This window comes from Hypanus sabinus, chromosome 30 (assembly GCF_030144855.1).
Source record: "Hypanus sabinus isolate sHypSab1 chromosome 30, sHypSab1.hap1, whole genome shotgun sequence".
Classification (NCBI taxonomy): domain Eukaryota; kingdom Metazoa; phylum Chordata; class Chondrichthyes; order Myliobatiformes; family Dasyatidae; genus Hypanus; species Hypanus sabinus.
This window is the reverse complement of record NC_082735.1, coordinates 38,537,345-38,562,231: the sequence shown is the minus strand read 5'-3', so window position 1 is coordinate 38,562,231 and position 24,887 is coordinate 38,537,345. Positions and strand designations below refer to the sequence as shown.

Below are 24,887 nucleotides of genomic sequence, written 5' to 3'. Positions count from 1 at the left end.
TGCTGACCAGGGGCTTTGACTATCGGGCCTCGACTGGGACTCACTGCCTTTGGTCTTCAAGCTTTGCTGTTCGAACTTACTGACCTCAGGACTATGGGGCTTTGAACGCTGGCCTTGAACTATGGACTCGTACCGGTTTCAGGCACTAGGACTCACCAACTTAAGGGAGGCAGTGGCAAGGGGGAGGGGTCATTTCTGGCCATGACTTGCAAACTATTAACAGTGAGAATCATTTCCTGTACTAAAAGTGATTTTTTTTTCCATTTCAGATATGCTATTCACTTTCTTGTAGAGGTATTGCTGTTATACGGTGTCATGGTGACAGTACACATCAAAAACATTCACAAGTAAGTCAATATTTAATTCTTCCTAAGAATTTGCAAGTTGCCAGCATTCAATGATGAATTCACCATTTAATTTCTCTGTTTGATATCAAATAAAATCAGTGTTAATATCATAGTTACTAATCCTGATCTGATTGTAATTTCAGTGCCAATTTGCTCATTTCCTAAATGGCCCAGGATTATGTTTTGTGAGGCTATGTGGCCTTATTTAAGTGAGAGAGATGTTCAGGTTTCCTGTAACCATTATATCTCTGACATCACCACTTTCGTTTTTTCGTTTTGAGACATTTAAGTAGAACCAGGGTTTTGAGAGATCCATCAATATCTTCTACAAGAATGCAGAAAACTCCAGTGATGGCTATGGTCTATGAGAATGGTACGTTGTTAAATGAAAAACTGATGGAGAACATGCAGTACTGACTTTAGTTGGGTATTGGGGAGGTGGCTACTGCACAGGATCAAATGAAGCTGCGGGAAGTTGTAAAGTCAGTCAGCTCAATTGTGAGTATTAGCCTCTCCAAAATCCAGCATTTCTTCAAGGAATGATGCCTCAAAAAGGTGGTATCCATCATTAAGGACCCCATTCCCAGGAATCCTTACTTTTATTTCCTAGCCTTGCTTCCACTCAGGCTTTTCTTTCAAATCTACACTACCAAATTCTTTCCATGACTTTGTCTTATTCTGCCTCTGCACTGTGTCCCTCCCTATGGCCAATCCTCTATCACATCAGTTTTCCATGGTGGGGGGGGGGAGGAAAATGTCAGGATTCCCCAACTTTTCAAAAACCTAATGATTTCAGACTTTATGTATAATACAGAGAGATAACTGAGTAAAGAATTTTCTTTGTATGGTGGCTGTAGATAGCTGACTTCTTCTCCTCTTGATGATCTCCCATTCCTCTAATTCCAGTCTTCAGTATCTATATTGTGAATTCCTTCCTGAATCTTGTAGGTCACAATATGATCATATTGCATTGTCATCTCCACTCATAACCCCCCTCTCTGTACAGTCATCAGTTGAGAGCTACCCAAAACTATTATGCCTCCTTATCTCACCTAATATATAAAATCTAAAATTTCCTTAAAATTTGGGTGCTCCTCAAAGCTTTCAATTGAGAGTTTGGTATGTGTTCTCATACTGACCAGCCATATAAATGCAGGCCATTAATTAATGTTGGTAATGATTGTTGCATTGGAGTTTTGGTGATCCAGGAGAAGACCTGATTGATATTAGGCATGGAGATGTGCTGGTGAAAGATAAATTAAACAATTGACCATTATGCCACTGGAGTTTAGGACAGTAATGAAGGTCCTCCATCTCTGCCCATCTGTGGCCATATAAGAAGGAGTCCTTATTGCTGTTTCTGTAACAATTTTGTTTTATCAGTCAACGTTGTTAGCCCTGAGATGAACCCCTGAATCTGGAGGACTGGTGGACCACTTCTTGAGTGGCCTCTATCCTTTGACTTGCTTGGCAAGGTGACCCTACCAACAGTCAAAGCGTGAAGCCCTGACTCCAGCCAATATAGCTCTCCAGGTCATTGAGGCACGCAAGTTTAAAACCCTACCAAGCTTGTGGTCCTCTCAGAGGGTGTTGGTGAATGTGATAGCAGTAAATAGAATCCAATTGCTTTAACATAAAACAAAGAATTACTGTTAATGGTGGTGTGCAGGAACCTCGGGATGAATATGATGTACGTAAACCTTAGGATGAAAAGGCAGGAATGAACTTAGAATGATTTAGTTTGCTCGTGGCATGACAATTCATTGCCCTGTCCCTATGAATTTATAAAACCATAAAATGTGCACCAGCAGACCACAAAAGTTTGTAAATAAACTAGTGTTTTTTTTCTCCCCCTTGGGATGCTGCGATGAGTATGTTAGAGAGAAATCTTTACATCACAAACAGGTTCATCCTTGTAAATCTCTCCTGCATCTTCTCCAGTGTCTCTGTGCCCTGTTTTGTAAATTGGACCACAACTGTGGTTCCATGTGCATTTCACTCAACATCTTTGCTTTGCTTCTATTTTTGAGCTTGTCAACCTATCTTTTATGATTTCTCTCATTCCTTGGGTCTTGTTGTTCTGCTTTGCGCAGATTTTTATTTACAATATCTATATTCCATCTACGCAGCTATTCTGTAAACTTGGCAATGTCTTGTAGTTTGCTGATATCTTCTTTGGAATTAACAATGCAGCCAGTTTGGTATCAAAATATTTTGATACCAGTTATTATGAGATTAACTTAAAGAATCAGAATAACAAAAGAGAACACATGCCTGTGGTAGCTTTTAAGGTAAGACCTCAAATTGCAATTTTTTTTTTACTGAGAAATGATCCATTTCCTTGAAAGTTACTGTTGAATTTCTGTCATACACAGAGCAAGTCTTACCAGATCAATGAGAAAGAAAATGTCCTCCCATGTCTACTTCCTTTTAGCAACTAACTTAATTGTCCTTGAAGTTACTGAAACTTTTGCAAATCAATGCAAGATCCTTTATTTATTCTATGAAAATCTCACATTTTTTGGAATATTTTTATTATATTTTCCTTACTCCAGTCTACCCTAAGAAGGACATTCCTATCTTCTCCAGTCCGACCTATGGAAGACATTTCCAGTTTCTCCAGTGTGCCTTCAAGAGTACATTCCCAACTATAGTCTGTCCTAAGGAGAACATCTCCAGCTTCTCCCCTCTGCCTTAAGGGGAGGCATTCCATTCTTTTCCATTTTCCATTCTGCCCTAAGAAGGATAGTCCCAACTTCTCCAGTCTGCCCTAAGGAGGACATTCCCAGCTCTCTATTCTCTCCACGTTAGCGCTAAGTGTTTGAATTCTGGAGTGAGGAATTTGATTATTTTACACAAAAGCACCAAGCAATTGAATCAGACTTTACAGCCTCAACAGTCTGCATTCAAACTGTTATTGAGTTCAAGTGGTTGTTTGTTTGAAGTAGATTAATGAGTAGGCAGAGGCAAGCTATTCCCTCTGCCATAGATTGAAACACAAGAGATTCTGCAGATGCAGGAATTCCAGAGCAACACGCACAAAATGCTGGAGGAACTCAGCAGCATCAACGGAGAGGAATAAAGAGCTGACATCTCAGCCTGAAACCCTTCAACAGGACCTGACGAAGGATCTTGGCCCAAAACATTGGCTCTTCGTTCCTGTTCATAGATTTAAAATGGTTAGTGAAGGGTCTAGAAGGGGAAGGAGCAGAAATTTTTTATCTGGACATGGAGAAGAAGGTAGTGGAGTATGATTCCAGAAATGATGGTTCATCTCTGGTAGGGCTGCAGCTGATCATGGTCAAATTTCAGGTTCGTAGAAGAACGTGAGGGTATGGGATGGCTTTTCAATGAACCAGTGTGGCATAATGGACTGAGCAGCTTCTTCCAATGACTCCTTTGTGAACCTGGATACTGGTTTCTAATCTGCCCTGGATTCAAATGGTCATTGGCAGTGGTAATCCCCACTGGATTAACAATCCTATCTTGCTTTGGAAGCTTGAGATTATAGGGAGCTGGGTACAAAATTTCATTCCCTCAAGAAGGATGTCCAGATTCCTGGAGAAAGATCTAGTGTTTAAAAGTTATCTCATTCAGAGAATCCCCAACTCCTTTGATTTTGCTGTCTGTCCATTCTGCTCAGGAACAATGATTGCCAATTCTGTAACTTTGGCACTATATCCCTAAGTGTTCCATACAGTCAGAACACACTTTCTACATTACTACGACAATTTTTGTAACGCAAGAGTTCATTGAAGACGAAAAACAATTATTTTTCTTTAAAGCTTTATAGCTATTCTGGCACCTTTCCAGTGGACAACAGCAAAAAAAAAATTATTACTTTTGGAATATGTCATTTAACCACCATACAGATGAATAAACATTGGTTTTGGTTGAAGGGAGTGCTGGATAAAAGCCAAATTATAGTACTATTTCTTAGCAAGTTTAGCGAATGTGACTGAACTTGCAATAAGCAGAAAGCTGTTGCAGCAAGTTAACTATTTAATAATTCAGAATCAGAATCAAAATTTAAAGATTCAAAGTACATTTATCACAGTATGCACACTTGATACAATCTTCAGATTTGTTGCCTAACAAGCAGCCACAATACAAGCAAACTCAAAAGAAGCCATATAAAAAAAGGATTGTCGAACACCCAATGTGCAGAGGGACAAAAACACATCATGCCCATTTAAAAACTTAAAAAAGTAAAATAACCCATATTTTTAAAAAAAAGACTGTCGAACCGTTGAACACACAATGTGCAGAGAAAAAGAAACCTGCAAGCAAATAGCATTCTGAGCTGTAGTCCGCACAAGCGTCCCATAGCTCAGTGCAGAGCTAAGCATACTTGAGCAGTGATCTGAACTCGTCTATCCCTTGTCTTCGGCCCATGACTCTGACCTCTTCAATCTGGCTTGGCGCCTAAATTGATGTCCAAACAATTCAGTGGAGTAAAGGAAATTACAGTGGTATGAGAGAAAAATAGGCCATTGTAAATTGGAAGGAGATGCTGGCAGGGATGACAGCAGAGCAGCAATGGCAAGAGTTTCCAGGAAAGAATGAGGTCAGTGCAGGATAGATGTATTCCAAAAACGAAGAAATACTCAAATGGCAAAATAGTACAACTGTGGCTGATGAGGGAAGCCAAAGCTAATGTAAATGCAATTAGCAGGAAGATAGAGGATTGGGAAGCTTTAAAAAACCTACAGAGAGCAACTAAAAGAATAATTAATAAGGAAAAGATGAAAAATGAAAGTAAGCTAGCAAACAATATCAAAGTGGATAGCAAAAGCTTTTACCAGTATATTTTTAAAAAAATAAAATAAAAGCGATGAGAGTGGATATAGAACCTTTAGAAAATGAGGTCAGAGAAATGATGAGGGGGGACAAGGAGATGTCAGGCGAACTAAATGAGTATTTTGCATCTGCCTTCACTGTGGAAGACACTAGCAATGTGCCAGATGTCTGAAAGAGGTGGTGGTAGAGATTGTGGGTGCATTAGTAATAATCTTTTAAGAATCATTGGACTCTGGCATAGTGCCAGAGACTGAAAAATTGCAGATGTCACTCCACTCCTTAAGAAAGGAGGAAAGCAGCAGAAAGGAAATTATAGACCAGTTGGCCTGACCTCAGTGGTTGGGAAGATGTTGACATAAATCGTTAAGGATGAGTACTTGGTGACACAGAGCAAGATAAGATAAAGTTAGTATGGTTTCCTTAAGAGTAAATCTTGCCTGACAGACCTGTTGGAATTCTTTAAGGAGATTACAAGTAGAATAGATAAAGGGGATGCAGTGGATGTTATGTTTGGACTTCCATAAGACCTTTGACAAGGTGCCACACATGAGGCTGCTTACCAACTTAAGAGCCCATGGGATTACAGAAAAGATACTGGCATGGCTAGAATGTTGGCTGATTGGTAGGAGGCAGCGAGTGGGAATAAAAGGATCCTTTTCTGGGTGGCTTCTAGTGACGAGCGGCATTCCAGGGGGGCTGGTGTGTTGGGACTGCTTTTTCTGCTGCATTTCAATGATTCAGATGATGGAATAGATGGTTTTGTTGCCAAGTTTGCAGACGATATGAAGACTAGTGGAGGGGGAGGTAGTGTTGAGGAAACAGGCCTCAGAAGTTCTTAGACAGATTAGCAGAATGGGCAAGAATGTGGCAAATGAAGTACAATGTTGGAAAATGCAAGGTCATGTACTTTAGTAGATGATGGTGATGATGACGTTGACTCAGGCCTGAAAGGCCAGCGTCGGGCATTTTCATGCCTTACGAGGCATGGAACGAAAGACTGTGTGATGCGCCACTCCTCACACAGACATTTTGCAGTATTTTTCTTTATTTTACGAGGTTGACCTGCAAGCTCAACACTCAACCCGGCACGGATGGAAAGCGTACTTGGGAACGGCCCGATTGGATTCGAATCCAGGAACCTCCATTCTGGAGTCCAGTGCTAATGTCACTGTGCCTCCAGCTAACCTAATAAATATGCAGACTATTTTCTAAATGAGGAGAAAAATCCAAAAACCTGAGATGCAAAGGGACTTTGGGAGTCCTTGTGCAGAACACCCCAAAGATTCACTTGCAGGTAGAGTTGGTGGGGAAGAAGGCAAATGCAATGCTAGCATTCATTTCAAGAGGTCTAGAATACAAGAGCAGGGATGTGATGCTGAGGCTTTATAAGGCACTGGTGAGGCTTCACCTTGAGTAATGTGAGCAGTTCTGGGTTCGTCATCAAAGAAAACATGCTGGCATTGGACAGGGTTCAGAGAAGGTTCACAAGGATGATTCTGTGAATGAAAGGGTTATCATACGAGGAACATTTGATAGCTCTGGGTCTGTACTCGAATTTGGAAGGGTTGGGGGGGGGGGATCACATTGAAACCTTTTGACTGTTGAAAGGCCTAGACAGAGTAGATGTGGAAAGGATGTTTCCCATGGTGGGGGAGTCTAGGACAAGAGGGCACAGCCTCAGGGTAGAGGGGCATCCATTTACGGCAGAGATGTGGAGAAGCTTTTTGAGCCAGAGGATGGTGACTTTGTGAAATTTGTCACCACAGGCAGCTGTGGAGGCCAGGTCATTGGGTAATATTTAAGGCAGAGATTGATAGGTTCTTGATTGGGCATGGCATCAGAGGCTATGGGAGAGGACTAAGGATGGGAAGAAAAGATCAGCTTTGATTGAATGGCAGCAAAATTGATGGACCAAATGGACTAATTCTGCTCTTTTTGCTTTTCTCTTTTTCCTTCTTTTTGAGTTCTTCGAGCTGCATTTGTATTAACTTTCTTTGCACCTCTTCCAACCTTCATTTATCTTTCCGGTATTTCTCAACCGCATGGACTACGTGGTCTCTAAATTCTTGTGAGGTCATTGACGTCAGCCCAACCACTTCCTCCAGTTTGGATTTTACTTGCGGAGGCATTGCATCCAAAATGCTATGTCGGAACAGTGTGGTGATAAATAAGCTATTTTCCACCTCTTGCTCAGTCTCCAGTCTCCATCTTTTCAACTGGTTTTCTACGTAGGCTGCTGGGTTTTCAGTGTCTCCCAGTGGATCCTCCTTTAAGGCTTTGGGGTCCACTTTGGGTGGGTAAAGCTTCCTGAGGGCCTGCCATACCCTCTGCCTCACTCTGTCAAACCCGTCTCCATCAGTTCTCGGGTCGTTCGAGTTTACTATGCCAGCCATTTCCATTAGTTCGTTAAATTTGGAGGTTCCCATCAACCTTATCAACAGTGTCTTCAAATCTCCCATAGCCAATAATCGTCTAGCCGTTTCTTCTTCAAAGGCTCTAATCCATTTCCCTGCTCCTTCATGTAGATTAGGCAGTATTTTTCAGCCCTTCTAGGTCCTGAGATCCCCAAGAGATATACTGCACTTGTCCTGATCCTTTAACTAACAACGGCATCATTCTTCCTCCTTCTTCCCACCTGCCCTGGCTCTCCTCCTCGCCTGACTCCCCATCTGTCTCAGGGTATGTCTTTACTGCCTCCCACACAAATTTCTCTGGGGTCCTCTTCTTCCCTCGGTCTCCCTGTGGAGTCCTTCCTTTCTGTCCTGATTCAATACTTGTTTGGCCCCTGGAGTATTTTTCGCATCTCCTCTGGCAATCCCCTCTCAGTGACTTATCTAGCTCTCTCTCTCTACTTCCGCAAGTCGCTTCCCTACCTCCTCCTTCTGCTCTTCTAGGCTTCTGCCTCCTACCTCTTCCCCACAAATTCTCTCATCCTCTCTCTCTCCACTTAACTCTTGCTCCTCCAATGAGTCACCTTCTCTTTCTTCCGTGTCTGTACACCTGTGGCAGGGACTCCTCATGATCCTTACTCGTGCTTGATTCCCTTCTCTCTCGTGTTTCTCCAAGACTCTAATCTCCTATCCTTTTCCCACTTCCTCTTGAATGCCTCATCTCTTCCTGCCTTGATGAGCCACTTTCTTTTCTAGTCTGTTCATTTCTATGGTATAACCGATACTCCTCATACTCCTTTTCCTCTCTCAAGTATTTCATCCGTTCAATCTCTTCTTTCATTTCTCTCTTTGCCTGTTCCACCTTGTTCTGCCTGTATCTCCTTCCATATCACCGCTTTTTCCTTCTCGTATTGTCTTTTTTTCCTCCTCATTATCCCAAACATGTACTTCTCCCTGCATATTTACTGTTCCTCTCAGCAGGGGGCACTGCTTAGGGGTTTCTTCCTCATTATAGGGAGGGGGCTTTTCTGTTTCTTTCACATCCGGGTATGGAGCTGAAGCCAGCTTCTCACTGTACCTTCCTCTCTCTCTAACAGGCTGTTTCTCCAGCACCTTAGTGTCTTCCTCGCTTGTAATCAATATTCTACCTGTCCTCCTCAGCTTTTCTCCCTCCGTTCTGAAGAGTTTTAGCACTTCCATTTCTCGTTCTCTTTTTTGCCCGCTTAGATTTATCTTTTGGTTTGTAATTTTTAATTAGTGCCTCCATTTCTTTGCACAAGCTTACATCAAACGTTCCTTCTCTTGGCCATTTTGTGACCAGGTTTTTGGTTCTTTTTTCCCATTTTTCTGAAGTTTTTGTGATCTCAGATTTATTTACCGGGATTTTTTTGCTCAGAATCTCTACTGCCATTCCTTTATCTGTCATGTTGTTCTCTCTTTTTAAGGTATTTCAGAGATTCACAGTTCGTTTACTGGATAATATTATTTACTCTAATTCTATGCCTAGTCTATCGTCTATCTACCAGTGCTTTAAACTATATATTGGACTGTCCTTGTTTCCTATTCTGTTCTGCCCGTACAGACCTCTACTCGGAGCGGTATCCACAGAACTTTTTCTTTGCACCTCGTCTATTCAGACCTTTATCTCTTAAGGCGGTATCCACGAGGATTTTCTCTATTTTTCCTTTCCCTGCCCGTTCAGACCTTCGTTTCATACGAAGAGGTTTCCACAGGGATTTTCTCTATGCACCTCGTCGATTCAGACCCTTATCTCTTAAGGCGGTATCCACGAGGATTTTCTCTATTTTTCCTTTCCCTGCCCGTTCAGACCTTCGTTTCATACGAAGCGGTGTCCACAGGGACTTACCAACACCACGTGGAATTTTTCTTCGCTTAACCTCTTATTAACTTATTTGTACTTGCCCTCACTTCAGTTCTCTTGATCAATCCTCTGAGCCTCCTGTTAACCCCCAATTCTGCCAGATTCTTTGGACCGGAGAGACCCTTCGGCAGTGGTTCCACACTTCTGAGACACCTCCCCAAAACCAACAGAATTCTTAGTCCAAATTGTCGCAAAAAGCGCTTACCTTTTGTTTGGGTGCACCCTTAATTCTGTTAGCCTTGTGGGGGTCCCTAGAGGACTGGGAAGCTTCCCCAATTTGCCGTTTCCTTTCCGCAGGTCTCTTTCCGGTCCTGCTGCGGTCGCCAATTTTGTCGTGGTTTCTCGTGCCCCACAAACAACCAGGAGACGCAGAAGATTCTTCAAGAAGGGTTAAACTTTAATTTGCAAATCAAAGCTGAGACAGTCATTGAGCTAGTTGCTGATTGCCCACCGATTCTTGTACATAGCATTTTTTATAGCAATCTCCTGGTTTAGTTGTATTAGCTAATAGTCTGCAGTTGTGTATCACTAGTACATCAGCCACTGTTGTTCCTAACCATTAACTTAATCATGTTCTAATCTACATCTCTTAGCTACCTCTCATTAACACACCATTCTCTTCTTATTTGGCTACATTCTTAAGTCACTGATGTGTTCAATAGTACAGAGACAATATAGAGATTTCATTCTACTAAATTGGATACATGCATAGCAAATAGCAAACACAAAGCTGACTACATAGTTTTGGTTACACAGCAAACAATGCAACTTTTATACTGCAATAGGGGGAGGGGCTAAGCAGGTGTTACGCTTGCCCAAGGGCGACCAGCAAGCTAACAGAGGGAAGGAATGCCTTACACTTCCTTTCATAGAGATGTACCTCCCTGCATCATTGACATTGAACATCAGGAAGGAGGGCTCAAAATGCCTGCCCCTTCCTTGGTAGAGACGACTCCATCCTGCCACCCATTAGGTTCAACAAGTGCATGAAGAATATGATTTGTTGGTATTAGACTCTAACTTGGTGTCACTTACCCAGGACTAAATACAGCCACGTTCAGTACACCCACAGTAAAAGTCGCTGGGAGCAAAAGAGAAAATGCGCTTGGTGTGGCTTAAAAATTGTGTACAAGAAAGAATTTTAATTATGTAGCCCTACATTGCCTTGAAGTGTTCAAAAATACAAAACTCATTTCCAGAAAAGTTGGGATATTTTCCAAAATGCAATAAAAACAAAAATCTGTGATGCATTAATTCACGTGAACCTTTATTTAACTGACAAAAGTACAAAGAAAAGATTTTCAATAGTTTTACTGACCAACTTAATTGTATTTTGTAAATATACACAGATTTAGAATTTGATGGCTGCAACACACTCAACAAAAGTTGGGACAGAGTTAAAATAAGATTGAAAAGTGCACAGCATATTCAAGTAACACCGGTTTGGAAGACTCCACATTAAGCAGGCTAATTGGTAGCAGGTGAGGTATCAAGACTGGGTATAAAAGTAGCCTCCATCAAAGGCGCAGTGTTTGCAAGCAAGGATGGGTCATGACTCACCCCTTTGTGCCAAAATTCATGAGAGAATTGTTTGTCAGTTCAAAAGGAACATTTCTCAATGCAAGATTGCAAAGAATTTAGGTCTTTCAACATCTACAGTACATAATATTGTGAAAAGATTCAGAGGATTCAGAGACATCTCAGTGTGTAAAGGGCAAAGTCGGAAACCACTGTTGAATGCGCGTGATCTTCGAGCCCTCGGGCAGCACTGCCTGTCATGCTACTGTGACAATTATAGCCACCTGGGCTCGGGAGTACTTTGGAAAACCATTGTCACTTAACACAGTCTGTCGCTGCATCCAGAAATGCAACTTGAAACTTGAAACGCAAGGAGGAAGCCATACATCAACTCTATGCAGAAACGCCAGCGAGTTTTCTGGGCCCGAGCTCATGTCAGATGGACAGAAAGACTGTGGAACCATGTGCTGTGGTCAAATGAGTCCACATTTCAGCTAGTTTTCAGAAAAAACGGGCGTCGAGTTCTCCGTGCCAAAGATGAAAACAACCATCCTGATTGTTATCAGCGAAAGGTGCAAAAGCCAGCATCTGTGATGGTATGGGGGTGCATCAGTGCCCACGGCATGGATGAGTTGCATGTATGTGAAGGTACCATTTACTCTGAGGCATATATTAGGATTTTAGAGAGACATATGTTGCCATCAAGGCGACGTCTCTTCCCGGGACGTCCATGCTTATTTCAGCAGGACAATGTTAGACCACATTCTGCATGGCTTGGCTTTGTAGACACAGAGTGCGTGTGCTTGACTGGCCTGCTGCCAGTCCAGATCTATCTCCTATTGAAAATGTATGGTGCATCATGAAGAGGAGAATCAGACAATGGAGACTACGGACTGTTGAGCAGCTGAAGTCTTATATCAAGCAAGAATGGACAAAATTTCCAGTTGCAAATCTACTACAATTAGTATCCTCAGTTCCAAAACGATTAAAAAGTGTCATTAAAAGTAAAGATGATGTAACACAATGGTAAACATGCCTCTGTCCCATCTTTTGTTGAGTGTGTTGCAGCCATCAAATTCTAAATTAGTGTATATTTATAAAATACAATTAAGTTGGTCAGTAAAACTATTGAAAATCTTTTCTTTGTACTTTTGTCAGTTAAATAAAGGTTCATGTGAATTAATGTATCACAGATTTTTGTTTTTATTGCATTTTGGAAAATATCCCAACTTTTCTGGAAATGGGCCTTGTACCTTGCAGTGGTGTGGTTTTTGAGCCGCTGGGATGCTGAAACATAGGATGGGAATCCACAAGGAGCTCCCAGTGGAAAAGGACCAGGTCACTTGGTTTCATGATATTGGAAGGATTGCATGCTGGTATATCAAGGATTTGTATCTAACCATGATGACTGGTAAGCATTAGATGTAACTGTGAGGCAGTGAGTATCAACACTGGTCTCACCTCAGCTGGGTCTGTGGCTGTGGCCTGCATCTGTCAGGCTCCGGGACCTGATTCACTCCCGTCAGCACTGAACTGGCTCCATGGCTGTGGCCTGCATCTGTCAGGCTCCTGGACCTGATTCACTCCCGTCAGCACTGAACTGGCTCCGCGGCTGTGGCCTGCATCTGTCAGGCTCCTGGACCTGATTCACTCCCGTCAGCACTGAACTGGCTCCGCGGCTGTGGCCTGCATCTGTCAGGCTCCTGGACCTGATTCACTCCCGTCAGCACTGAACTGGCTCCGCGGCTGTGGCCTGCATCTGTCAGGCTCCTGGACCTGATTCACTCCCGTCAGCACTGAACTGGCTCCGCGGCTGTGGCCTGCATCTGTCAGGCTCCTGGACCTGATTCACTCCCGTCAGCACTGAACTGGCTCCGCGGCTGTGGCCTGCATCTGTCAGGCTCCTGGACCTGATTCACTCCCGTCAGCACTGAACTGGCTCCGCGGCTGTGGCCTGCATCTGTCAGGCTCCTGGACCTGATTCACTCCCGTCAGCACTGAACTGGCTCCGCGGCTGTGGCCTGCATCTGTCAGGCTCCTGGACCTGATTCACTCCCGTCAGCACTGAACTGGCTTCGCGGCTGTGGCCTGCATCTGTCAGGCTCCTGGACCTGATTCACTCCCGTCAGCACTGAACTGGCTCCGCGGCTGTGGCCTGCATCTGTCAGGCTCCTGGACCTGATTCACTCCCGTCAGCACTGAACTGGCTTCGCGGCTGTGGCCTGCATCTGTCAGGCTCCTGGACCTGATTCACTCCCGTCAGCACTCAACTGGCTCCGCGGCTGTGGCCTGCATCTGTCAGGCTCCTGGACCTGATTCACTCCCGTCAGCACTGAACTGGCTTCGCGGCTGTGGCCTGCATCTGTCAGGCTCCTGGACCTGATTCACTCCCCTCAGCACTGAACTGGCTCCGCGGCTGTGGACTCACTTTTGGGGACTCGGTGAATAACTGGGTGTAGTTTGTTTACTACTTTTATGGTTTGCACAATTTTTTTTACACACATCGGCTGTTTGATGGACTTTGTGAAGAAGAGTTTCGGCCCAAAACATCGGCTGTTTGTTCATTTCCGTAGATGCTTCCTTGGCCTGTTAAGCTCCTCCAGCATTTTGTGTGTGTTGCTCTGTTGTATGTGTGCGTGTCTATTTTTAATTGGTCCTTTGTGTGGGTGTATACTGTATTCATACTTTGATAGTAAATGTACTTTGAACTTTGATATCAGTTGATATCCCGTAGCCTACAGAGAAAATTTACAAGGATGTTGTGGGACTGGAAGACCTGAGTTACAAGGAAAGATTGAATAAGTTAGAACTTTATTCTATAGAACATAAAAGATTAAGGGGAGATTGGACAGAGGTATACAAAATTTTGAAGGATATAGATAGGGTAAGTATAAATGGGTTTTTTTTCCACTGAGGTTGGGTGAGACTAGAACTAGAGGTCATGGTTTAAGGGTCATGGATAGGTACATGGATGGGAGGGCTATGGTCTGGGTGCAGGTCAATGGGACCAGACAGATTAAATGGTACGGAATGGACTTGGTGGGCCTGTTTCTGTGCTGTACTTTTCTGTGACTCTGTGCCTCAGAATTGCGAGTGTTAACTGCTGAGTCAGGGCTAATGTGGATTCCCTCAATCTCTCACCATCTGTGTTGAGAGTAGGCAGAAACCTTACTCATCACTGAGTGCCTGGAATATTTTGTCTCTTCCTGTGCAGAAATTATTCCAAATATTGACGTCACCATAGAAACGGTATGGATGTGACTTGCTTCTGGAGGAGGACTTAACCTTAGTCTTGAGCAATAAGATTTGCCATGCCCTGCTCTAACTACATGACATTTGCAAAGCATTTTAACTGGAAAATTCCAGAACCACTCAGTAGCTTGATTGGGATCTGGGTGGGGTTCTCTGCCCTCTCTGAGATACTAATCAATCTGCTTTATTCTGGGTTTGCTTTTTTTTTACAGTTTTGCATCTGGTATGATTTCTACATTATGAAGGATGATGTTAATAGCTATACAACACCTCTCCCAGAGCATTGTTTTTTTTGGGGGGGAGAGGAGCTGGAAATTGGACCACACTATCCAGGTGGTGACCATTGATGGACATTCATAGGACCCAAGTGGTAATTGGTAATAAGTTTATTCTTGTCATTATTTATTATGGTGTGTCCAGGAAGGGGTGACACCTCCGGTGAGAGGGGCTTATATTGTCCATGCTGACACAGCTCACTCAGCCACCCCACCGAACACTCAGCTCTCATCTGTGGCTCCATGTGACAGCAGTGACCATGCCCCCCCCATACACCCCTTTGAGAGGCAGGCTAAGCCAGGTGAGGGTAGCCGTTAGGCCTCATCTGTGAGATGGGGACGTGCCTGTCCTAGCGTGTGAAGTCAGTACTGCAACACTCGATAGAGAGCATAGCAACTCACAGAAGATGTCACAGTCACCTGCTGCAACCAAGGAAGACCCCAGTTTGTGATGTTGTTCATACCACTGGACCCGGACTGCTGATGTCAGGGAGCGGAACTGCCCAGTGTAATGGCTTTTCTACGTTAAGAACTCCCCCACACAGATTTCCTGTCATCATCGGACATGACGGACAACCACTGGATTACTATTGTCACATGTGCAGTGATACAGTGAAAAAATTTGGTTTATATTCCATCCATACAGTAATTTCAGCACATTAGTACATCGGGGTAGTATAATGTAAAATAAATGGTTAGAGCATTCTAACTGGTTACATCACAGAGGTTCCATTCCAAAGCACGGGATTGGAAGAGACTGCCGAGGGTTGTAGACTTTGTCCGTTCCAACGTGGGCACAACCCTCCTCACCATCGAGGGCATCTTCAGGCAGTACTCATCATTGAAGATTCTCATCATCTAGGACATGCCCTCTTCTTGTTACCACCATTGGGGAGAAGGTACAGGAGCCTGAGACCCACATTCAAGAATTTAGGACCAGCTTGTCCCCCCCATGCTATCAGATTTCTGAATAATCCATGAACCCTACGTCATTCTTCATCTTTTGTACTATTTATTTAATTTTGTAGTGTACTGATATTTGTCATCTTACTGTACTGCTGCCAAACAACAAATTTCACAATGTCTGTCATTGTTCCTCAACCTGATACTGATGGAGTTCTGATTCTGATACAGTTACGGAGAAAGTGTAGTGCAGGCAGAGAGTAAAGTGCAAGGCCCTGACAAGATAGATTGTCCACCTTATTGCATTAGGGGCCAATTCAATAGTCTTAAAACAGCGGGATAGAAGCTGCCCTTGAGCTTGGTGATGTACGCTGGCTGTTGGGAGTAGAGAGAATGTCAGTGTGAGTGGGGTCTTTGCTGATTTTCTGGGGTAGTGAAGTTCAGGCAGAGTCCATGGAGAGGAGATTGGATTTCATGATGTGCTGTGCTGTGTCCTGAACCCTCTGCAGATCCTTCCATTCTTGGGCAGAGCAGTTGCCTAACTATGTTCTAATGCATCAAAGTTCAAAGCAAATTTTATTATAAAAGTACATATATGTCATCCTATATAACCCTGAGATTCATTTTATTGTGGGAGTACTCAATAAATCTATAGAATAATACCCGTAATAGAATCGATGAAAGACTGCCCAACCTGGGCGTTCAGCCAGAGTACAGAACATAAAAAACAATAGTATAAATAACTAAGCAATAAATATCGAGAATGTGAGATGAAGTGTCCTTGAAAGTGAGTTCATTTATTGTGGGAACATTTCAATGATGGGACAAGTGATGTTATCCCCTTTGGTTCAAGAGCCTGATGGTTGAGGGGTAGTAATGTTCCTGTACCTGGTGGTGTGAGTCCTGAGGCTCCTGTACCTGTTTTCTGATGGATGCCTCCTACTGTGCATCAAAAAATTGATGAGGGTCGACAGGGACATGTCAAATTTCCTTAGCCTCCTAAGGAAGTCGAAATGTTGTTGTCCTGCCTTTTCCCGGCCACGGTGTCTGTGATTGGACCAGGACAGGCTATTGGGGATGGTTACACCCTTGTAACATTGTTGAATTGGGATTCTATAATTACCTAAATGAATCGGTGCCCCAATATTTTTCTGTCCCCACTCCCCCTCCTCACCACCACCACCATCCCTGATTTCTTGACATCCACATCTTGACAGTGTGAACTTGCTGCTGACCTCAAACTTCCACTGAATTCCCACTTACCCAATTGTCAACTTTCACCTTTGCCTGTCACTGCCTGCAACCACTCGCCATTCTCCCAGAGACAGCTCTTGTTCAATCCTTTTCCCCTTCCCCTATCCTCACTTCGCATCGTGCCAGGCCTGTGTGTTGCTCTTTAAGAGGTGTCTTTTTGTTACAATATCTGGATATTGTATGTCGACTGTTCCAGCGACTTAAGACCCGAAAATCTCTGGGCCCAGATGGGGTCTCCCCCTCCTGTCTACGAGCCTGTGCTAATCAGCTGGCTCCCATCTTCACTCAAATCTTTAATAGATCTCTGGAGCTGAGTGAGGTTCCGACTTGCTTCAAGCGCTCTACCATCATCCCGGTCCCCAAGAATCCCACCATCACAGGACTGAACGACTACAGACCTGTCGCATTGATATCTGTGGTCATGAAATTCTTTGAACGCTTGGTGTTGAACCACCTGAAGACCCTCACCAGCAGCCTGCTGGATCCCCTGCAGTTTGCCTACCGGGCAAATAGGTCAGTAGACGATGCAGTCAACCTGGGACTGCACTATATCCTGCAACATCTGGATCATCCTGGGACCTATGCTCGGATGCTGTTTGTGGATTTCAGTTCGGCGTTTAACACCATCGTCCCTCATACCCTCTGCTCCAAATTGTCTCACCTCACTGTGCCACCTGACCTCTGCGATTGGATTTACAGCTTCCTGACCGACAGAAGTCAGCAGGTAAGGATGGGACAGGTCACCTTGGATACTCAAATCACCAACACCGGCGTCCCCCAGGGGTGTGTCCTCTCTCCACTGCTGTTCTCCCTCTACACCAATGACTGCACCTCCTCCAACCCCTATGTGAAGCTCTTGAAGTTTGCAGACGACACCACCGTCATCGGACTCATCCAGAACAGTGATGAGTCTGCATATCGACAGCAGGTGGACCAACTGGTGCTCTGGTGCAGTCGGAACAATCTGGAGCTGAACACGCTCAAGACAAAGGAGATGATAGTGGATTTCAGGAGACATCCCCCCGTTATGTCCCCCCTCACAGTCCTCGGCAGTCCTGTGTCCACCGTGGAGAACTTCAGGTTCCTGGGAACCACCATCTCTCAGGATCTGAAGTAGAAGCAGAACATCAGCTCCATCCTGAAGAAGGCCCAGCAGCGGATGTACTTCCTGCGGCTTTTGAGGAAATATGGTCTGCCTCAGGAATTGCTGCTGCAGTTCTACACTGCAGTCATTGAGTCTGTACTGTGCACCTCCATCACTGTGTGGTTTGGAGCCGCCACCAAGCAGGTTAGAACCAGACTACAGCGTACAGTGAGGACTGCCAAGCGCATCATTGGAGCCTCCCTGCCCTCTATTGTGGACCTGTACTCTTCCAGGTTGAAGAAGAGGGCGGGGAACATCATAAAGGACTCCTCCCATCCTGCGCACGGACTGTTTGAACTGCTTCCGTCTGGTAGGCGCTTCAGATCCCTCCAGACTAAGACTAATAGGCACTGGAGAAGTTTTTTCCCTACTGAACACTTTGCTGAACAGTTAACTGCCGGTTAACTGTCAGCTAACTATTACTTGGATTGCACTACCTGTATGTATAATCTATATTTTCATTTATATTTATCATTATTATTGTTATGAGCAGAGAGACAACATCTGCCGGAAGTAAATTCCTTGTATGTGCACAGGGACTTGGCGATTAAAGTCTGATTCTGATTCTGATTCTGATACCTTGGAAGTTCTAGAGTTCTCTGCCCAATTAGTATTGAGGTCTCAGAAAACAGCAGAGAAAGTAGTCATCTCAAAAGTTTAGATTTCTAAAGGATTTGTATTTGTCTTAAGAATTATCTGCAAATATCAAAAAGACCTTTGTTCTCTCTCTCACTTTCGTTAGTCCTGATTTCTTAAATAGGCTGGCAAGTCGCTCACTTGTATTAAGTGGATGACAGACAAGTAGGGGTTGGTGGTAAATGTCAGCAATACCCACAGCACATGAGTGGCCATCAATAAATCATCCATCCTGCCAACCTGGGCTGGATAAGACTGTCTCTTAACTGCTCTTTGAAAAGGCTGAGAAGGCCACTGTGTGAAGCTGCTATGACAAACTCCAGCTACAGTTAGAATAACATCTATCAGATCACCTGATGTTGACTCAGCTTCCAAATTCAACTAGGCCGTGTCTGGGGGCTTGGAGGATCACTTTGGATGTGTAATGGATGGGAAGGGATAACGGGGTTTGCTAGGGAGAGATGTGAGGGCATTAACAGTGAGTGGAATGATCACTGAGATCTGTACTGTAGGAAAGTAAATTTATTATCAAAGTATGTATATATCACCATTTAGAACCCTGAGATTCATTTTCTTGTGGGCATTCATAGTAGAAGAAAGAAATACAGTGGAAACACTGAGAAACTACGGGCAAAGACTGACAAATAGCCAGTGTGCAAAAGAAAAGGAACTCTGCAAATACAAACAAAACCCTAATAATAATAAATAAGTAATACCAAGAACATGAGTTGTAGAATCCTTGATACTGAGATACTTAAGAGGATGTGCTGGGACACATGATCAGTGATGTAACCTGGGATCATCGGTTGATTTGGGTCTTTGAACATCACCCAGGCAACCCAGCCAGGGTTCATCAGGTCCCGGCTTATGTCCCAGTAACAGTGGTCCACGGGCTACACCCCTTGATCAATAGCCATCTGGAGGCTCACTCAGCAGCCTTGGTGATGGTGCTGACACAGAGGCTGCAGAGTGAACCTCCAGAAAGTGAGTCCATAGGTTGTGAAATCAGCTCAGTATTGAGGTGAGTAAAGTTAAGTTCTCATTGTCTCGGTTATCCATGCTGGTTCCTCTTTTGGCTGTGAACTGTGGAGATTTTGCCTCCTTTAATGCTGAAGCAATTAAGGAGTCAGTGATGAAGTTATCTGCAGCTTTGGAGAGCAAACACTGAATATACTCTTTGTGGGAATAACTTTGGTATATATCAATTAAAGATAATCAAACAGTGTTATCTGTGGTAATCCTATGGAATGCTTGCTAGATCTGTCTGATGACCACTGTTCATTACATTGTTTCAGGTACAGTTTCCTGGTAGCAATGACCTATCTAACCATCTGCCAAATCATCCGAGTCTACATCCTGGACGGGAAAGAGTGGTCTGCTGATTTTTCTGGGTAAGCAGATGAGAAGTACACTCAGTACTAATAATTTGAAGCTATTATTGATTGCTGTTTACACCATAACATGTTCTCCTTCTTAAGCCCAATAGCCCTTCTTGCGCAAAGGCCGCCAACACCATCTCACCCAGAGTCCTTTGCCCTTGACTAGTCTTTTGAATTGTCTCCAGGTGTAGCCCATAAGATAATAAGGTAAAGGAACAGAGTTAGGCCATTTGGCCCATCGAGTCTGTCCGCCATTTCATTATGGCTGATAACATTTACCGTCTCAGGTCCAATCCCCTCCCTTCTCCTAATAACCCTTCGTGTCCTGACCAATCAAGAACTTATCAACCTCTTAAATATACTCAATGACTTGGCCTCCACAGCCACCTGTGGCAATAAATTCCACAGTTTCACCACTCTCTGGTGAAGAAAATTCCTCATCTCCACCTAAATGGATGTCCCCCTATTCTGAGGCTGTGCCCACTGGTCTTCAACTCCCACACTATAGGAAACATCGTCTCCACGTCTGCTCTACTGAGGCCTATCAACATTCAATAGGTTTCAATAAGATCACCCCTCATTCTTCTGAGTTCCAGTGAGTTACAGGTCCTGAGCCATCGGTCAGTCCTCATACAGTAACCCTTGCAACACGCTGGAGGAACTGAGCAGGTCGGACAGCATCCGTGGAAACGAGCAGTCAACATTTCGGACCAAGTCCTGACGAAGGGTCTCGGCCCGAAACGTTGACTGCTCGTTTCCATGGATGCTGCCTGACCTGCTGAGTTCCTCCATCTTGTTGTACGTGTTGCTTTGACCCCAGCATCTGCAGTGTACTTTGTGTTTACAGTAACCCTTTCTTTGCCTGAATCATTCTTGTGAACCTCCTCTGGATCCTCTTCAATGTCAGCACATCCTTTCTTAGATAAGGGCCCCAAAATTGTTCACAATACTCCAAGTGAGGCCTCAACATTACATCCCTACTTTTATGTTCTAGATGTAAGCCCCTCTCTAGGCAAAAATCCTCCCTCTCCCAGGGCTGAGGACTTTGATATTTCTGTGGGCTTTCCTGCAGCTCTGGGTTTTTACGGGATAGGGTTGCTAGCCTCAAGCCTATCCCTCCCCCTTTTGCATCCGGGCTTGGGACTGTCCATGGCGGGGTTACCATAACATGTGGGTGATTTAATGTCTGAAAGGAGTAATGCACAAAATGCAGGAGGAATTCTGCAGTTTAGTGGAGTGAGGAGTAAAGAGCCGATGGTTCAGGCTGAGACCCTTCATCAGGTTTCTGAAAGGAGTTGATTTCAGTAGCTTCACACATACAGTGATAGGTAACTTTTTACTGTGCCAATGACAATGAGTGCATTCCTTTTCATTGGCATTCAGTGTGTTCACAGCACACATTTGTTTATAGTAGTCATTGTTGTTGACTTGTGCTTTGTTTACAGTGTAGACCATCCTTCCCTGAATTAGAGGCAGCATACGTGTGACGTGAATGTCAGGCACTCACCTGATGTGAGCTCTGGGTCGGTTTGCTCTGGGTCGGTTTGCAAAGATCCCGTTAGCTACGGGAATACAAGCTGGGATTTGCAGTGAAGGGGCTGCATGCACTAGGAGTGATTTTTGTGGAGAGAGGAAGAAGATGGGGGTTCTGATGGGAATAGTCTCGTATCACCAATCTCATTACAGAGTTCACTGGATGTCAGGAAAAGATGGTCGTTGGAGTAATTTCCCGACAAACTTGTAGGTCTCCTCTGCCGTCAGATCTCTGACCCGTCCATGAACACTACCTCATTATTAATTTTACAATATTTATTAATTTTGTTATTTTGGATTCCTTAAGGTTGTTATAGCTGGGTGTAACGTTCTCCTTCGGGTGTAACGAAACGCCGAATTTAACGTCCGGATAAACCACAGTTAATAAGAACCAGATCGCAGTAAGATTAACCATTTACTGTTCACTCTTCACATTAACATATGGTGAAAACTGTTGATAAAACAATACAAGATTGATACAGTATTTGTTCCTTCCTTAATATCACATTTCAAGTGTAAATACTTGCAAAGGTGACTATAACTACATTACACTAAGGTGCAGTATACAGGCAGAGTTTACCTGCTCCATTGACTACTTTAAATACACTTCCATGCAAACTATCCGCGACTCTTTAACTAACAAAAGCATAAACATTATCTACCGTCGTTACCTCTAACAGGATCAGCATTAACATCTTAGTTCAATATATCGATTATCTATTAACTTACAGCGTTGCTCTCACTGTGATTTCTCATGCCTGCAAAACTGCTTGTGCTCAGGTGAGCCTCGTGGAAAGCCCCCACCCTCGCGCTAATTTCAAACCGGTGTTTTCCCACAAGACGCGGCGAAACCGGATGTGACGTCATCGCATGCCGATATATTTTACATGCAATGAATACACTTTAAACACTTCTAATTCTAACTAGAAAATACTATTGAATGAATTACTAAGCGAAAATATTATAAACTAAATAACTGTCGTAAAGACAGCACACTGGGTTTGGGGGGGAAACCTGATGGAACCATTTCTATTGACAGAAGGGGCAAAGGCACCTTAAGACCAGTCGCTTGGGCAGATGGGGCTCAACAGCCGTGGTTGGCAGCTCATCAAGGAAAAGGACAACTCTGAGCTCAAACCTCCGCTGTCTTGCGAGCATACCCACTGAAGCGGACGGCTTTGGGATTAAACCCCGAGGGAAAAATCCCTAAGGCAGTTCAATACTGACTGCTGCCAAACTGTATTGATCTCTGCCATTCCTTCGACTTCATCAGCTCCGTGGAGAGGGGAAGCTTGCTACATGGGTAACAATTGTATTGCCCAGGCTTGCATATATGTAGACATCTAGAATGCAACATGCATGCTTAGCATGACCCCGAGCTACAGAGACTTCATTAGTCATTATGTCCTTGCACTCTGCTGCTGGAAAACTAATTTCACATCGTAAAAACAGTAGTAATAAACATGGCTGAGATATAAAACTACACAGTGCAATGCTGACAACCCTGGCATTTATTGACAATCTGTGGTTTATAATTGAATAGGTGGCAGCAGGGGTTTCTCCATGAGGCGCCACAGTCTCTGGGGGATATGCTCATGTGGTGTCTTGGGGAAGGAGTTTCAGAATCTGTAATGAAGTGACAGCAGGTATAAATAAGCCTGCAATGCGGTCTGTTATTCATGGGAACCTGGTTCTAATGGGTCTTGCCTGCGCTGACTGTTCCTGTCATTCCTGGTGGGCTGTGACATCCTGGGAGAATTGGTTCAGAATCAGAATCAGGTTTCATATCACCGGCATATCGTGTGAAATGTGTTGTTTTGTGACAGCTGTACATTGCAATGCATGAAAATAAAAACTAACTGAGGTGGTGTTCATGAGTTTATTGTAAATTCTGAAATCTGGTGGCAGAGGGGAAGAAGCTGTTCCTGAATTGTTGAGTGTGTGTCTTCAGGCTCCCGTACCTCCTTGCTGATGGTAGTAATGAAAAAAGTTCAACACTGACTGGTGGAAAACTGTATTGCCCTGGGTTATGGGGGTCCTTTGTGATGGACTCTGCCTTTTTCGGGCATCGCCATTTGAAGATGTCCTGGATGCTGGGGAGGCTAGTGGTCTTGACGGAGCTGGCTGAGTTCACAACTTCCTGTTGCAAGCCCATTAGATCTGTTTGGCATGACAGTTAAACAGCAGCCCACAAGAAGCTGGTGGGACCCAGGAGGTCAGACAACATCTGTGGAGGAGAATGGACAGTTGGTGTTCAGGTCCCGATGACCTGCTGAATTCTTCCAACTTTTTGAGTGTTCCAGATTTCTTCATCTGCTTATCCACTGTCCAGAATAATCTTAAGAGTCGGATGACCATGAACTGAGTATACTAAAGTTTTAACCCATTTAAAAACCTAGCAACATTAGGAAAAATAGGTTTGTACCCCAAGCAATAACACTCTTACAGACAATAGCATTGGTGGCACGTAAAATTCTCATTGTTCCACATCCCATCATTTTACCATTGGTGGTTTAATTCCCTTCAAGGTTGAGTTGTGCTCCTTGACATTTTGATAACAAACAGCTCCTGCTCACTTCTTGCCCTCTTTGTTAAATCTGCTCCATTTCATCACACCCAATCAATGTAGCAGAGAAAGGGGTGGGAGAGAAGACATAAGAACTGGAATTCACACACAATAAGAATAGCTAGGCTCTATATTGGTTCCCATGGCAACATCATTTACACTAGAACAGGGAGAGGAAGATCCAGGATGATGAAGGTGCTATTGGGTGGTAACTAGTTAAGTCTCCCCTCAAGAAGTAATTGGAGAACAAGCTATGAGCGTTGATGGTGATGTAGATACCAACATGGTATGAGATTCAACAAGATCCCTGACTGAACATGACATTTGATTCAATGGCATGTGATCCTCCCAGAGGCAAAACCAGGGTGTTTCCCTGTCATCGGGTGTGATTTAATCACTACATCTGGTTCAACAAAATGATAGCAACTTCCAAAGGAACTTGTATCTTCTGTTGTGTGTTGCATTGTATCTACTAATCTATTCTTCCTTTGTTTATAGGCCGTTAATGGTGATCACACAGAAAGTTACAAAACTGGCTTTTGAACTTCATGATGGTAAGAAAGTGAAAATGAAATAAAGGTGTTCCACTTGTAATCTATCTGAAGTCTGGGTAAGATTGTGGCACAGAGTCAACACCTACCCTTTCCTCAAAATGATGATATACTCAAAGCATAAACGGCATCTGATCTGCTGGTGCTTACAGTCCACTCCTCCTTCCACTATCCATCTACACTTCCTTCTGTACCTTTTCAAAGTCCCTTTGCTAATCTCTGCTATTGGGTTCCCTGCAATGAGAGTTCCATCTTCCAGTCAATTCCAAGTTTAACAACCTTATAGGCTCTGGGAAAACTACGTATTCCTCTTAGAAAAGGAAATAAGAAGGCATATATTTAAGATGCTTGATGGAAAGATTTGGGGATAAATTTTTTACAGAATGAGTGCAGAGTGGGAATTTACTGTTCAAAAGGACCTTTTCTCCCCTCCCTCTTTCCACCTTCCCATTCAGGG

The 24,887-nt window shown here is 43.8% G+C and overlaps 1 protein-coding gene across 1 annotated transcript in view; it reads left to right on the top strand.

Annotated features, from left to right (window-relative positions):
- The window catches only part of LOC132383593 (lysophospholipid acyltransferase 2-like), a 97,626-nt gene that overhangs the window by 39,108 nt on the left and 33,631 nt on the right, over positions 1–24,887 (top strand). The window contains exons 3-5 of the mRNA XM_059954755.1: positions 270–347; positions 19,697–19,792; positions 24,378–24,433. Coding sequence (XP_059810738.1) covers positions 270–347; positions 19,697–19,792; positions 24,378–24,433 — 230 coding nt within the window. The remainder of the gene's footprint in view (positions 1–269; positions 348–19,696; positions 19,793–24,377; positions 24,434–24,887) is intronic.